The sequence below is a fragment of the Melospiza melodia genome, chromosome 5 (genome assembly GCF_035770615.1).
Source record: "Melospiza melodia melodia isolate bMelMel2 chromosome 5, bMelMel2.pri, whole genome shotgun sequence".
Lineage (NCBI taxonomy): Eukaryota > Metazoa > Chordata > Aves > Passeriformes > Passerellidae > Melospiza > Melospiza melodia.
The window spans coordinates 82,287,308-82,304,445 of record NC_086198.1 but is presented as its reverse complement, the minus strand read 5'-3'; the positions used below and the strand labels follow the sequence as shown (position 1 = coordinate 82,304,445).

Sequence of the window (17,138 nt, the reverse complement as noted above, 5' to 3'; positions counted from 1 at the left end):
CACATGAGATACACAGAAGATGTATTCTTTCTTGCTGGAGTTCACCACCAAGCAAGCCTCAGGTGCCAAAACCCAAGAATCTCATTTCCACAGTGAATCTTCCCATCTCCATTAGAGATGTCTCCTCAGAGACAGCTCCTGTCTCTGAGGTACAGTATGGTAACTGCACACCTCCTGCTCCTTGTCCTCTAGCAGATATGTTAATAAGATATTGGTAAAAGCTATTCCATTTTAATTGAAGGAATTCTTTTTCCTTCAGTATAAAATAATAAATTATAGACTGCTTTATGTTCTAAGAGGAGTGTGTGGATGCATAAGTTTAGCAGATGAAAATTTCAAGGCTGAAAGTAGAATTGGTATTAAGAACATTTTTCTTCGTCAAATTGTGTGTGTATAATGTGACCCATTACATCACTTTATAGTTGTTTCTTTAAATGAATACATTACTGCCTACTCTTAGATTGTGAAAATCTTTCAGACTTTTGTTATTTGCTAGTTAAAAGGCTGTTCAGTATGGATATCCAAAATAACTTCTTTTTTATCATACTGCTAACACTTACAGCTCATCACTGTCCATTTGCCAAAAATAATACAAACTGTCACTACCAAGCCAAAAACTGCAGCACATTTTTACAATTCAGCTTTTCTCCAAGAACAATAACTGTGATCTTGTAAAACAAAATTCTACCACTTTATTTGTATTAACCCATTGGCAAAAACATGGCCAAAATACCTTAGAATGGGAAGGAAATCAAGAACATTTGTGTAATGAGGAAGAGGATGGAAAAAACTAGGAGTTTTGTCTGTTAAACAAACTACCTTATTGCATTGCAAAAGCTTTGTGCATCAAGGTGAAGTATACTGAAACTGTAATTAAATTTAATTATAGAAAACATAGCAGTAAATAGCTACTAAGAAATTAATAAATATAATCAAATTATACCACTTTTGAATGAAAATTTCAGCCTAAACTGTATTTTCTTCATAATGTTTTATGCAACTTATCAGTGAGAACTCTTAAATTCTACTCTAAATAGCTCTAGAAGAATTTTGAGGATTTAAAAGTCTGACATGAATCATATTCTGTACCAACACTTAAAGGAAAAAAGGAATACAAGTTTAAAAGCCAAGAATTGAATGAATTCCTACCCACCTGATCTCCATTTTGTATTCAGGTATGCTTTGCTGAGCCACAGGAACACCATCCCCACCAGCACCTTCCACACTGTACTGCACAGCACTCCTCAAGGCATGCAGCTTGAACAAACAAACAAAAAAGGCAATTAACAGATGGCTTAACAAGGTATCCAGTGTGCTGCACTTTGAAAGGAAAGAGCAATTACTAATGACAGAAAACCCTGAACTACCCTGATTCTGCATTTACAGGGTTTTGCCCAGTCTGTGAGGCGATTCCTCAGCATGACATTTTAATTAGGATCCCTGGATATAGGAGGAAGAATTACTAACTTTTATCACTGCAGCAGATCTAATCAAGGGGAAGACTGATCTAGAGAGCATTCTGAAAGCTCAGGAATGAAGGGTGGAAGTGGGTAAAGACCTAAAGTCAGCAAAAACCCCCAAGTTTCACAAAAGCCTTTTTTGGGACTAGGAAGGGCCACTAAAGGCAATCCTTAGTGAATTAGAAAATCCCAGAATCACAGAATAGAATCACAGAATTATTAAGGTTGAAAAAGACCTCCCAGTTATAAACTAAACTATAGCACTAAGTGCCACATCCAGTCATTTTTTGAACACTTCCAGGGATAGTGACTCCAGTTCTTCCCTGGCCAGTGCATTCCAATATATAATCACCCTTTCACTGAAGAAATTCTTCCTGATGTACAACTTAACCTTCCCTGGCACAGCTTCTGGCCAGTCAATCCTCTTGACTTGCCTGGGATATGAGACTGACCCCCCATCTGGTTACAGTCTCCTTTCAGGCAGTTGTAGAGAACAATAAGGGTCCCCCATGAGGATCTCCAGGTTAAACCACCCCTGAAAAGAGGCTGTAGACAGATGTTGGTCTCTTCTGTCAAGTAACAAGTGATAGGAGAAGAGGAAATGGCTTCAAGTCTCAGGGAGGTTAGGTTGCATCTTAGGAAAAATAATTTCTTCACTGAAAGCTTTGTCAAGCAGTGGAACAGGCTGTGCAGGGACAGTCACCATCCCAGGAGGTATTTAAAAGATGTGCAGACTGGCACTTGGGGGTTAGTGGGCTAGTGATGGATGTGGCAGTGCTGGGTTAATGGCTGAACTTGATGGTATTAGAGGTCTTTTCCAACCTTAATGAAGACATGGATAACCCAATTGTTCTGTTTCAGACAGCATTAAGGCAAATCCTTCAAAACTAACAGAACAAAATATATCAAGGAATTATTTTGAGACACTGTATGAAATGTCTAAATGGTCTGCTTCACAGAGCACTAAAGTAAATCCTTCAAAAGTACTAATAGAACAAAGTATACCAAGGAATTATTTTGAAACACTATGAAATGTCTGTCCATCATTAGAACTAGAACCAAATGCTTTATATAAAAATTCAGAAATATCTCTACACCACCTACTGACCCTCATTACACTAATATAAAAATGAGCTTGTATACAATGATTATTTTCTCCATATAATAGCTCTTTACTGTATAAAATAATGACCTTTAGTTTATGGAAATCTGAATGTATATGTACTTAATAATCCAACTAATCTTTGACAGACAAGTGTTCCTGTGTGCCCTGATGACATCAGAATTGTGCTGACAATGCCTAATGTTCATGTACACACTTAAACCAGAGAAGACCACTGCCATTACTGCCAATGTACAGAGAGAGGAAGAGGTGGTACACAGGGGATGAGCAGCCCTGTCAAGCTCACCCAGCAAGCCAAAAACAGAGCCAGAAACAGAGGAGTGTACATGCAGCCTTGGGTTCTGCCATGTCACAAGAGTCCCACAGTAAATGTGGCAGCAGTTTGCATTTAAAATACAGCATCTGTCACAGACACATACCTGGAAATGGGTTCCACTTCTGTACAATCTGGTGAAATTAAACTGCTTCCTTTTACTTTGATTTGATAACTGAAACTAAACTTCACTAACTTCCCTCCATCACTGAATAATGTCTTTTGCTGTCTCCCTGTCAGAGCTGCTGTACACAATCCTGTAATGTCTAATCTGTCACTCACTGGGAAACATTTTGGGTACTCTAAGGAATACTAAGCAAAATGTTATTGTATTCCTTTTACCTTAGAGTAAATTCAAATTCAAAGATCAAATAAATTCTTAATCTTAAAAATGCAATTCTGCACTGAACACATAGCAACTCAGTAAAATATTTAGGGTTTTAACTTCTGACAAGTTCAGCTTTTACCTTAAACTGTCATGTCATTGTCTCAACAAAGTAGGGAGACAGAACAGAAATACCTTGTCTGTGAGAAGTTTGGTAAGATTCTTCTGTTTTCTTGCTAAATACTGATCATATAACTGAGCCAGTTTAGCTGCTAACACATGCTCACGGCTAAAACAGGGATGATGGGTGAATATCAGTCCAGAAATATCAATATCCAATTGAAACATCCCCTGAAAATCTCCAGGTCCAACAAGATACTGATTGGTAGATGTCATTTTTATTGCCTGAAAGAAAAAAAAGAATAAAATAGATTTACAGATTCTTACAACAGTATCTTTCAAGGATTTTCTTTGTCAGAAAATGTCCCATTTAGCTACATTTAAATGCTGAGTCAAACTGTGTTAACTTCTTGCCTTATTGACAAGTGGGTGGTACTTCTACAAAAAAGTATTTTTATAGTCCATGTGAGGCTGAAATAAGAAGTCATCTTCCTATGCTGAAAGTTCTGCTGAGCAATGAAGAGAATGACACTGGATTAGAAAAAGCAGAGCCTGCTAGTTCTCTTTTGACACATTCGTTTAGTATTGTTTTGTTTCCTCTTAGAACTGAGCTCTAGGATAGGGTCCAGCCCTCAGAACAGCTCTCTTTGTAGATTAGGAAGACAAGGAGCTCTCCTTGTAAATTGTGTAGATTAGGAAATATAATATATTTCCTAATATTTTATATATTGCTTCCCCATTCAAACACCAGGGAAATTCAGACCAACAAAGGCAAATGAAAGTTTTCAGCAACAAAGTTTAAAAAAACTACTTCAATCCACTGGACAGAAAGACATCCATGGCTTACAGCCTCAAATTAATGAAATCAGAAGAGAATTAACACTGCTTCCAGCCTGACTACTCCTGCTCCCTTATTAGGATCCTTCAGAAGACACTCACCAGAAGACATTCACCAGAGGCACTGTGGTGCTGAAAAAGATTTTTAGTTATGTAGTGTTTGTTGTAGTCCCTTCCTGAGAACAGGAAAAAGAAGGATTTGGAAGGAAATTTAGCTGTTGCATAGGACTTACTTAGCTCTGTTACAGGACTGATATAAATGCCCATGAAACACACTGGAGTCCACCTGATCCTTCCACATTCAGTTTCTCATCAAAAGATACCATGTGTCATAGGAATGACAACTTTGAATTCCTTATGCTTTAACTATTTTTCTGCCCATAAAGGACCCTTAAGCTCAGTGTCTTACCACTGTGACTTAGATATTTCTATGTCACTGTTCATGTTAACATGGTGTTCCTGAACCATGAGCTCCCTTGGCCTACCTTTACATGATCTAAACAGGAAATTTCTCCTGCCTGCAGAAGCACCCTGCACAGATCTGTGCTACTGGATATGCAACCCTGTGGGTTGCATATTTATCACCAGCATCACCTGAAGAGCCACATTTAAATCTCTATCAACAACAGTCAGAAACACTTATGTGTCCCAAATGAGCACTCTATTTTAAAGTCTTAAAAATCAGCTTTTCCAAAGGGTAATAGAGTTCTGGCAAGCAGAACAAGTAAAGCTTGCTTCAAGATTGCTGAATGTTTTAATTGAAACTTATTTTGATTTGCACTGATTGCACATTGAAACTGCTGTTTGCCAGGGTAGGTACGCTGTGACTGGAAAAAACCAACAAAACCCCTGCAAACAAAACAAAACAAACATGAAAAACAACAAAGAAAAAACTCCACAACCTCCCCAAAATATCTAAATTGATGCTACATAACTCAAAATTAGTCACTGTCTACATGAGCAAACTCCATATATATACTAATATAGAACTACTCTACTTTGACATGAGAATATCCAAGGGAGTCTCACAATGATCTCAGTGGCTCACAGATTTTAAGGTGTTTGTCAGGAGCTGACACTTTACTCCTTCAACCAGCACCACCTAAACTCTTCATCCATTTGTATGCATTTTTAAAGGAAAAAACAGATATATATACTTAATAAAGTAGAAATGATTTAAAGAACATATATGAAATCACAAAAACCAATCAATAGTCATGGTTCTTAGCACAAAACCCTTCATGTCACCAGGGTTTCTGGTGCAGAAGAACTGGGACACTGAGTCTCAGGAATCTCATATATGAAATATGCTTACCTTCCTATAGACTGTTTCAAGTTCTGGTGCAAGGCCTTCTTCAAGTGAGAATATTGGAGGCCTAGTACAAGACTGTTTAATTGGATTAGGCAATGCTAAGATTTTGCCATCATCACCAAACCATTCTTTCCCCTACAAAGGAAAAGAAAATTATATATTGTTTCTTACTTTATAAAGGAATTACTTGCAAAATCATAATTATTGTAAAAAATACAGAATAAAAGGTGACTATGGATTATTTGTGACTGAAATAACCAAAACTTTCCTAATACACCAAAATGAAATCTTAAAATATACTAGAGGTAAGTCTTGAAATTAAAAGACCAAGATGTTGCTCGAACTTTGATTATACTGATTTACTTTTCCTTCAACATTCAGTGTTATAGATTTGAAAGAAAAAAAATCAACATGTCACTTATTTAAATGTTATTTTCTTAAATGGAAAGAATTTTAAGTCTTGTTTTACACAAGAGCTCAATGGCAGCTCAGATGCACCTTTCAAATCTTCTAGTCCAAAACCTGAACTACTTAAACAGCATCTATGAAAGCCAACCAGGTAAGTATTTAACAAGCAATTGCTATCCATGGCCTTGCATGTTCAGCATTGTCCTAATTTATCCCTCTGCTCTCATTACCTGGATTCAAATACAGCTTAAACCAGTGCAGCTGTCCAAGGATGCTGCCCTACCCTGTTAGTTTCATACCTGTTCTATATACCTTGTATTTATATTTATTATTATTTTCAATACCTGACCATTGAGCCAAATGTTGATGTGGGAACACCATGAAGCCAAGCAGAAAACTAACTGGGTTCAAACTCCCCATTCAAAAATTTTAGAAAAGACATCAGTTTTGTAAGACCCAGTCTGATGTTCTGACAGTGGCGTTACACTAAAAACAGGCTCCTACAAAAATATCTATTTCCCAATATCTGATGCTGCTGAACATTTTGGAGATGAAAGCCCTATATTAGCAAGACCATCCACTTACTTAACTATAACAAAAATAAGATACTTATAAAGATAAATAAAATACTGATAAAAGTTACAACTAAAAAGGTAGCAGTGACTTACTTGGTCCTGTCTGAGTATTCTGTTTTCTAAAATATTTTGATTAGACTGTGTTACAAAGGGCCTTTCTCCAGTGTAAAGACCTTCATCCTCAAGGTACCTGGGCTGCATATTTCTAGGCATCTTCTCAGAAGCAGGCACTAATGAGACATTAAGAAGAAAATCATGTAAATTATCTTGTAACTGTAGTTTTAGCTTGTTAATTCTTAAAATGATTGGCATTGTGTATTAAGCATGCTGTCAGAAGTATTTTACTGCAAAGGTAAGGTCCTTATCTTAATCAAGATAGATATCTCATACTAGTACCACAAAGCATCACAATTCTAATAAACCAATAACTAAAAATTTCCTTACCAAAAATTACTTCCAAGTTACTTAGTGGCAATAAGTGTTAATGGCTGCTTGCAGAACAGTGTAAAAATCCTGGAGCACCAACTGACTAGAGAAGCATTTCTAAGTCTTTCCAATGGAAAATGAAACTTTCAGACTAATCAGACCTTCAGTTAATAAATAGTTTGCTTAAGACAGTCTCATACAAAATACAAAACATGCCTAAAAGAGTTATTTCAGCCAAATAACAGCAGGTGGAATTTGAAGACCTGCCTGCAAGGCTGTTTCACTGTGTGTATGGATTCAGTATTTTTGAAGAAGCAATCTCAAAACAGGGAAGGATTGTGCTGAGGGTTACAACAAAAGTTCTCCCCTAAATCAGAACACAGTGGATCACACAAGAAGTAGTCAGAACTAATTTACAAGACACGAAAAAACAGAGGCACACAGTGTCAAATATTACGACATTGCACTGCAAGCTGCATTGGTACCATTCCAGTACATACTGGGAGACTTGCTTCTATTTCTTTCAGTTCAAATATCAAATAGCAAGTGATAATATAACACATTTTTTTAGGACTTTGAAGTTCTGTGGGAATAAAGCAAAAAAGGCAGAGATATGATCAATGCTGCATACAATAAATAACAGCAGAAGAGAGGCTAGCACTTTGCATTTCCTACAGACAGCAGTGAGGAAATTACCCCCAAGCAACTGAGGTGCCCTGAGCACACCTGCCAGTGCAGCAGGTGCTGACCTGCTGAGGTGTGCATGCTCCCAGCTGATCCATCTGCCAGACATTCTCACACTCGACTGGATGAACAGCGTCAGAGAGCTGCAATGAAACATCTCTCTCTGCTGCCAGATAGTCAGTACAAGATTTACTCAGCAGATCAGAGGGTGCCATGCCATGCAAAAATCCAGGGACCAGATGGATAAGCACAATCTTCATACCTGCTAACATGCTGGGAATGAAGAGAAATTCTTTTTCCCTTTTCAGTTGCTCAGTGTAGCTTTCACAATCAACAGGTTTCACTACTACAAGGTCTTCATCTGTCTGCCCTATGAATAAATCATCTTTCACTAGGCGTACGTCTTCATCCTATTGGTTAAGTGCAAACTTCTCTGTTAGTTTGTCTGTTTCTTAAGAAAGTTTCTTGAGAAAGTACACTTTCAGAATTTTTAAGGAAACCAAAGATGCTATTTTATATAGACAAATAAAATTAATAAAAGTCTGAATAAAAAATATTAAAATTAATCCTATAGTTCTCACCATTTCGTCCTCCTCTTGTTCATCTTCATGAGTTTCGTCACATTCCTCTTCTACCTCTTCTTCTTCACTTAATCCATTCTTTTTCATGGCTCCAGTTTTCAATTTCTCTGCTACAGCATCAAAATTGAAGGTAAAGAAATTATATGCTTCTTCCTCAGAAGGAAAATCATTCTGTAACTAAAAAAAGAAGATAATTTATTATGGTATTCTTAAGAAAATTAGGGCAAGTTAATAAATTGAATAAATCTGCCCATTAATAATATGAAACAGCAGCATGTATAAACATTTGTTACAAGATAATTATTATTTTATCTCACACAGAACTCACTCAAATGCTGAAGCTAACTGAAATTGTAAATGATTCATGAAACTTTCTCTATTTCTATATATTAATTCAATATTTCTTGCAAAGTTTTGTTTAAAAAGTTACCTGGTCTAATTTTAACATTCTTATTGTTTTAAATCTAAATAATTTGTGAATCAGAATGCCAAAGTTTAAGTTCTGGCCATATTGCAGGTACCCAGGTAAATGATATCAAGAGAAATTTCTAATGGCCTTTTGCCTCTGAAGGATCCAGGACCCTTTAGCTTTAGGATGAATCCTCTAAGAAAAGAACTAACATTAGTACTTTGTGGCTAATAAATATCAATATACTAGGATGCAAAATGCTTTAACTGCCAACTGGTGGCATTCAATAAAAAAGATTTAAACAGAAGACGCATTTTTCCTGCAAACTCCAGTAGTGTCCAGATGGATTTACTAGAGCTTTTTGGGTTTTTTAATCAAATGTCCCAAAGCCATTCTTGTATTGGATGAAGGTTCCTTTTATATACTTCAATTGCTGGCATATACTGCTTATGAATTTTTAAATGAAATAAAATCTTCGCCACTGCTTAAGACTGAATTCTGTCTCCTTCTTCAAACAGAATCATGAAGCCATATAAAGGTTAAATTAAATTAATATTCATTATTGAAATGGAGGAATTGGTACTTACTGTTGACTTTTGCTTAAGCTTTTTTACAGAATCACGAAACTTTACTTTTGATGGTAAGTGTGAGTCACCCTCTGGCATCTCCCTGAATTTATCATTGCCAGACTGCAAAAAAACATATACATAAGTTTTAGCATACATTTAGTGAATCAGAAAAAAATGCAAACAATTGACTACAGTTATTAGATATTGGATTTTTACAGAAAAAAATAACAAAAGAAAACATCACCACTGTGGGAACAAAGGGATTGCATATTTATTTTACAAGGGTACATCTAACTGTTAGCTAATTCCTTTGGGTCCAGAAATAGACTGCAGAGTATGAAGAAAAGGTTCATTGCTTAAATGACAGTAGCTGTCTGCACTGCTGCTGGGATCATTGTTCCTGCACTCCTGAACACAAGCAATCACAGGCTGATGTCCAGAGGGAGAGCAGGGAGGCAGCAGTGGCTGCCCTGGGCAGACAGCCCCAGCAGGGCAGCAGGGCCAGGGGTGCTGCGGGCAGGGGCTGCAGCCAGGGCAGCCAGGGCTCCTCTCAGACAAGCCCTGCTGCAATCAGGAAAACCCTCTCTGGTATTGTTTGTAAATGTGGTGTTCATTGCTTGGTGGCTGAAATACACACTTGATTATTTGGTTTATTCTGTCAAACATTATTGCTAGGCTACTCTCTAACCCCATGGGTGACACACCCCTGCCTTTCCTTGAAAAGAGGTATCATGTTTATCCACTCCCAGTCAAGATCACTGTAAAGGTCACTGGTTCTGAGGTTGCTTCAGCAACTTCATTTAACTGCTTCAAAGTGATTGTCATTAGGCTTAACCAACAAAAACACATCTACCATTCTATCTGTTCTTCCATTTTATCGGTTCTTCTTCTTTGTGGCCTAATGGTTAGATTAAAGGAAGACAATTCTTAAGTTTACCTCTATTACATCCATATTTCAAAATAATAATTGCAAAAAGAAAATTTCAGACTCTGTCAATCTGATGGCCACTTGTTTAACAACAAAACAATACCTTGTGCATAAATAAGTACAAGAAAGAAAACCAACATGTAGAAGGTTTCACATATACTTGATATAAAATTAATAAACAACTCTAATAAGTATATCACTTCTGTATTTTCCTAATACAAATATATTAAAACAGTATTACTTAATAAAAGCTGTAAATAATTACTTCTTATAATATAACATTGCCAAGAATCTTCCCACAACACACAACATGGCAATTTGTCCCTAGACAGGTGACTTAGCCAGGCTAAATCATATTGTTTGGAATTCCATATCAAGGTACTACTGCTATATGCTGTTATTTCCTGGGAGTAACACATTCTTTGGAACACATTTTCTACAGGCAATTCTTTTTGTGAATTCTGAAGAATATGAGTGCCAGTTCTGCACAGGCAGAGCCTCTGGTTTTTTTTTCTTAATAAAAAATTCATTTTTTGACAAAGAACATGCTTATACAAAAAAACCTCAATATAAAATGGTAACAAGGAAATGCAATAAAATACAACAACAAAGTTAATACCTGGCATTTAGCAATTGCATTGTTCAAATTTATTTAAAGCTCTATTACAGTGGGAGCCTTATTAATATAAAGCTCCTGTTATAGTAAATTTTAAATACTACAAGGGATCTTAAGCAATAGAAGTCAAGAACCTCTAAATGACACAAGTTTCACATGATATCCATACTGCAATGTAAGCAATTTATTACCGTTAAATATATATAATTAAAACAATAATCAGAATGGTTCCTTTCTGGTTACTAATTCAAACAGCAGCATAATTCTGTTAAATGAAATTGATCTTCAAGAGTGTGCAGACTTTGATTTTTTCATGTTTCACACTCCCTTTCTTATGATAAGAACAGCAAGACAGAATGCACATTTTACCCTTTTATCCACTCCAACTCCTGGTTTCCTTTCTCTGGTGACTTTAAAGCGCCTTGGTTGTGAGCTGGGGTCTTCTTGTGATAAAGTAATTTCAGCTTTTGTCTAAGCAAACAAATGAAAAAAGAATGTTTAACTGTAATAGAAACAGAAATAGATCAAAGCTACAATGATTCCTAGGAACTCAACACTAATATTTGTGTTAGGGACAGAATCTATAATTATAAAATCAGCTTAAGTGGTTTTCCAGATCTATATATTAATACACCTTATTAAATTGTACAGCAAACACACAAAGAAATCCATTGCATTCGAAATAGTGTAAGAATTTTTTTGGCAAAGAACACAGAAGGGACTTGTAATGATTGTATCATCTGAATTACAAAACAATGACACCTTTTAGGTTACTATCAACAAATTAAATATTAACTTTAGAAAAGAAAATAGCAATACAGAATTTAACTGTACTGATGAACTGAGTACTCTTTCAGCTTCAGAAATAAAAAAGCAGCTATCCCAACTCAAATCCACATAGCACAAAGCAAGCAGAATGAAGTGGGTGTTCCTTATAGGACTGAGGTCAATCAAACAGGACTTCTGAAGGATTCTTACCCTTGCTGCTTTTAGTTTCTCTCTCATTCGCTGCCTAACTGAAAGCTCTGCAGAGCTTGTCCTTGATGTAGAAGGAACAGGTGGCAACTCTAAAACAAAAAAAAAAATGGAAATATGTTTAAATTAAGTATTTTCTGAAATAAATGTATGGAAAATAAAACCATTTATACCAGAATTCCATGTTCCAGGAGAAAGAACTTGCATGAGAAAATATGAATGAATGAAACATTTTTTTTTTAAATCCAGTCCTTATAATTTAAATGCCTTTAAACTACAACACATCTATCCTTCATTATATACTTTGAACCACTGTAAGAAATGCTTAAGCACACTTTTAGTCCACCAACATTTAGAAAAGAAAAATACATTAAGATAAACCTCATCACTACTGATTCTACTCAGAATCATCAAGAGATTTGGGAGAATTCTAATATTTCCAAATTATACAATTTATTGCTTGTATTTCTAGAAAAGAAACATCCATTGCATTTGGAAACTTTCAAAAGAATGAACAAGGTGCAAGTGCTAATCCCTTATTTTGCAAGAATTTTCAGCATCTGCCTCAATCTAACACCTTTAAAAGATTTATTAATGATTTGAATGGTGCAATAGTTTTTACTTGTGTACAGAAAACACAAGAAGAATTCTCAGAAAGTCACATTTTCTCACAGATGGCCTTTGAAAAGTTTTTGGAATTGAGAAAAAACTCTAGCAATTTTTGAAATTTCAGGCTCATGAAAGATTATGACACACAGAAAAAAGGCTCTGTCTGCTGGAGATGGAAATGATGAACTTTAATTGCAGTTTGAAAGGTGGGTACACACTGGAAAAAAATTTAACTTTTTATTCTAACACTGGAACTGAGTCCCTTAAACAGTTATGGAACCTTCACTAGTGCAACTTTTAAGTTAAAAAACAAAACCAAACAAACAGATAAACCCCAACCCTCAAAGAAACTCAATCAACAAAAAAACCACACCAAACTATCGTGGGGACACAAACCCAGGTATCAAGACTTAGAAAAAAATATTTCAAGGAAGAAGCTGGTCTAGAGTTACCTTTAGATTTTCCTCTTGTGAATTTTTTCTACTATTTTATTCTGTTCAGTTAGCATGCAAAAACATATTCTATTTAATTGCAGCAAATCTGTCATTCAATTCCATTCTGATAAATGCAAACTAGAAAGCAACAGATTAGATGATCTGAAATCCTTTACAAATGTCTGCAAACATTCCCAGACAAGCTAGGTCAACAGTGTAAACATACAAATTAGGGCAGAAAAAAATCTGCTGCTACTTTAGGCACTCATAGAGCATCAGAGCTTATGCTCTGTATGCAGAATTCTTTATTAATTCATCTGCTCCTTGAGACAACAGGGTCATTATCTTTTCTATATATAATGAAAACCATTTTAAGGCTTTGGTAGTTGCATCAAATACTGTGAGATACTGTAGTATGAGATACTGTAGAAAAAATGGCCACATTAAAAAAAAAGGTTTTGTTACTTTATTTCTCTGGACAAACACTTTTGCTCTGCTTATGTGAATGGGCTCTACAGCCAACTAAGTTGTGCTCAACTTCAAAATACATCTTTGAAGTGAAGAAAGTAAAACTGATATCCAGGAACACATTACTTTGCAGGATCACCATCAGAAGGCTTAAAAATATCCACACCATGTTTTACATTGGAAGTGTAATTATCCTACAGTGGCTTCGTATTTTATGTCAGGTAGAACTAACAAGTTTGCTGGATAGTCAAACTGAAATTAAACCTGAGAACCTGAAAATGTCATGCAGTGCTTTCCCTTGATTTCACCTGCACTCAGAGAGGGCCAAAGCCTCTGGATCTCAGTGTGGCTTCAAAGCTCTCTGCACTGACACTGACTCAGAATTTCTGCAAGGATCTCAAAGGATGCAGCAAGCAGGCACAAGACAGATGTTAATGCTGTGACCAAGCATCAGTTACCTTAATGAAAACAGGGAATGGTAACTTCCAGCACAGATCCTAGGAAAACTGCTGTATTTTTCATGGATACAACTGCATAAATGCACAGTAAGACATGAACCCAACAATGAAGAAAAATTCACAGCAACACTGCAGTTGTGCTGGTTTCACAAGGCAATAACTACCAGACACAGGCTCTTTATTTAAAGCAATTCTTCTTTTGAAGCCCTTATTTACTAGTCTGACTAGGGGACTGACATATAGCCATGTCATTCCATTTAAGAAAGATATAAAGGCATTAAGCACACATATAATTGGATTAGAGTAAAATACTGAATTTCTGCAAACAGATTGCATTAAAAAATAGTAGAGACTGACTGAATGTTTGAAAGACTAGTATAGAAATTATGCTGAATATTAAGTGAAGAAGTAGCTGATGGACATGTTTCAAGAAAAGCTTGCCAAGAATGATAATCATTCCATGCTAGAAGAAAATAAACCACCTATTTGAGGGATGTGACAAATTGATGATTCCAGAAAAATTATCTACTTCCCACTTGTCTTAAAATACAGTTCCCTTTCCCTGAAAAAAGCAGTCTGGGGGTGTGTATATTTTTACCACCACAGATTTAACATAATACGGTGACAACTATGACAAACTAAAAAGGCCCCAGAATAGAGGTGATATATTATCACAGGCATTAAAATAAAAGCAAAAGCAGATAGTGGGGCAAACAGACAATGCAGAACTTTTCAATGGCACCTGGAAAACTGCACAGGGAAATTATTATTATTTTTTAAATAGTTACCTATCATTTGGCAAGAAAATGATAATCAGAAATTAATACATAAAGTATCACTCTAACAAAGGAGTGAGAAACTCAAATCTACTCTTACTTGATAACTGGGCAACACAATAGCTAACAGCAGTTGTCAGCATATTCAAAACCATAATATATAGAACACGGAAATTTAAATTATTTATAAATCTGTGAAACTGAATCCTGGAGAAGTGAGGGGAAGTGAATTAAATTTTGAATAGATACATGAAGGCTTCAGCTCAAGGTGTAGCCTTTCTCAAAATGCAACTTCAAAAAACCCAACCAAATAGATGGATAATTTATACTGCAATTAAGTAAACCAATGCTACAGAATTCTACCCAGAATATCTCATATTGTACTTTTCACTTGATGATATGAAGTTTGCAAAATTAAAGGTATTTTGGAAGCAAAAGTAACAGAGCAAAATACTTAGGAAAAGAAAACATTTATCACATATGGAAACTAGCGACTAGTTTTCTTCTGAAGAGTACTGCTGAGCTATTCTGTTTATTCTTGGAAAATAGCTTCTGTAAAAAAAAAAATAACTAGAGGTTATCTAGTTATAAAAAAAAAAAATCACTAGAAGGTGCCTCAATTTCTCCATGCAATCAACTCTGAAAATTGTTTGGACTCTGTCTGTCAACAGCATAGCACTTCCTAGCACAAGCTGGTACAGTGAGACTCAGAAAACTTACAGAAGAAATGTATGCAGACACTGAAGAGCTGGAAACATCCCTCAACTGTGAATTAGGTAAATTAAATTGTAAATTGTCTTTAAAAATTTGTCTGTGCCATATTTTGTTAAAATGTGCTTAAGGATGGTACGTACATTTTATTTTGGTAAAACTTGATGCTGATGAAAACCAAGTATGTTTATACTTCACTAGATTTTTGTTCTACTGATTTTTTTAATATTCTGCTCTTAATTAGATCTTTTATGCATTCTATTTAGGTAAACCATAAACCCATGCAGAAAGATTAGACATCCAGTTCTACCAGTTTCCCACCACCACCTCACTCCATTACATTGTAGGAGTATTTAATGTGTGACATTAAAATAGCATGCCAATAAATCTATACATCTTCATACCCATGAGAAACACTTCAAGCACAAATTATGAGGTTTACAGTACCAATAGGGTTGGAAGGCACCTCTGGAGATCATCCATCCAACCCCCATGGCAAGGCAGTCACCTAGAGCAGCTTACACAGGAATGTGTCCTGGTGGGTTTTCAGTATCTCCAGAGTGGGAGACTCCACAACCTCCCTAGGCAGCATTTTCCAGCGTTCAGCCACCCTCTATGTAAAAAATTCCTTCTCATGCTGAAGTGAAACTTTTCAGTTTATGACCATGGCTCCATGTCCTGTTGCCAGGCACCACTGAAAAGCCTGGCACCCTTCTCTAGGCCCCTGCATTAATGAGATCCCTTCTCAGCCCTCTCCAGACTAAACAGGCACAGCTCCCACACTCTCTTTTCACAAGAGAAACAGGCCAGACCCCTCAGCATCTTCACGGCCCTCCACTGGACCCCTCCAGTAGCTCCATGTCTTTCTCAGTCCTGAGGAGCCCACAGCTGGACATGGCACTCCAGCAGTGGCCTCACTATGGTCAAGCAGAGGGAGAAGATCCCCCCTGTGGACCTGCGGGCCACCTATTCCTGAGGCACCCCAGGATACCACCGGCCCTCCTGGCACAAGGGCACTGCTGGCTCATGGACAGTTTGTCATCCACCAAGACTCCAGATCCTTTTCAGCAGAGCTGCTCTTTAGCAGGTCAGTCCCCAGCCTGTGCTGGTCCCCAAGTGCAGGACCCCACACTTGCCCTTGCTGAACCTCACTGAGTTTCCCTCTGCCCAACTCCAGCCCATCGAGGTCCCACTGAATGGCAGCACAGCCCTCAGGCGTAGCATAAATGCATACCTGAGCCACTCCCCAGTCTGTACCACCAGGAAACCTGCTGAGGGCACATTCTATCCCATTGTCCAGGTTGTTGACAAACAAATTGAGTGAGACTGGACTCACTATTGATTCCTAGGGAACGCCATGGACTCCTCTGCTGCCCACAGCCCTCGGAGCTCTGCCATTCAGCCAGCTCCTGATCCACCTCACTGTCCACTCACCTAACCCACATTTCCTGAGCTTACCTGCACGGATATCATGGGAGACAGTGCAAAACCCTTGTGAAGACAGACAACACCCATCGCTGTCCCCTCACTGATCCATCCTGCCATGCCGTGACAGGCAGCTGTCAGATTGCTCTCCCCATGGCAGAGCCATGCTGACTACTCCTGATGACTTTATTCTACACGCTGGGTGATGACCTCTGGAATTATCTGCTCCATCACCTCCCCAGGTATGGAGACAAGGCTGACTGGCCCGTTCACGTCCAGTTACATAAATACTGCACGTCTACATAAATATATCTGAAAAACGAAGGGCTTTTCATAATCTAACCACATTTAACCGCAATAGGAGGAGGTCGTTCGAGGGCAGCGCTGCCTGCCCGCTCGAAGCCGGAGCTGACCCAGTGTGACAAGCACAGACCCCCGCCCACCCTCGGATGCCAGCAGGGAGCACACAGGAGGAGCGAGGAGCAGCCCGGGAGCGCCGCACGCTCCTCCCGCAGCAGCGCTGCCGTTGTGCCCGCGGGGAGCCCCGGAGCGGGGCCGGGTCCCGCAGAACAGCGCCGGGACTGGCACCGGAGCCC

The 17,138-nt window shown here is 37.6% G+C and overlaps 1 protein-coding gene across 1 annotated transcript in view; it reads right to left on the bottom strand.

Moving 5' to 3' along the window:
- LOC134418799 (complement C1q tumor necrosis factor-related protein 7) overlaps positions 1–17,138 on the bottom strand; it is a 114,841-nt gene that overhangs the window by 36,001 nt on the left and 61,702 nt on the right. Inside the window, exons 2-10 of the mRNA XM_063157657.1 lie at positions 11,665–11,753; positions 11,056–11,157; positions 9,161–9,262; positions 8,165–8,341; positions 7,846–7,993; positions 6,567–6,703; positions 5,494–5,625; positions 3,417–3,626; positions 1,154–1,257 (exon numbers count right to left, since the gene is read on the bottom strand). Coding sequence (XP_063013727.1) covers positions 1,154–1,257; positions 3,417–3,626; positions 5,494–5,625; positions 6,567–6,703; positions 7,846–7,993; positions 8,165–8,341; positions 9,161–9,262; positions 11,056–11,157; positions 11,665–11,753 — 1,201 coding nt within the window. The remainder of the gene's footprint in view (positions 1–1,153; positions 1,258–3,416; positions 3,627–5,493; positions 5,626–6,566; positions 6,704–7,845; positions 7,994–8,164; positions 8,342–9,160; positions 9,263–11,055; positions 11,158–11,664; positions 11,754–17,138) is intronic.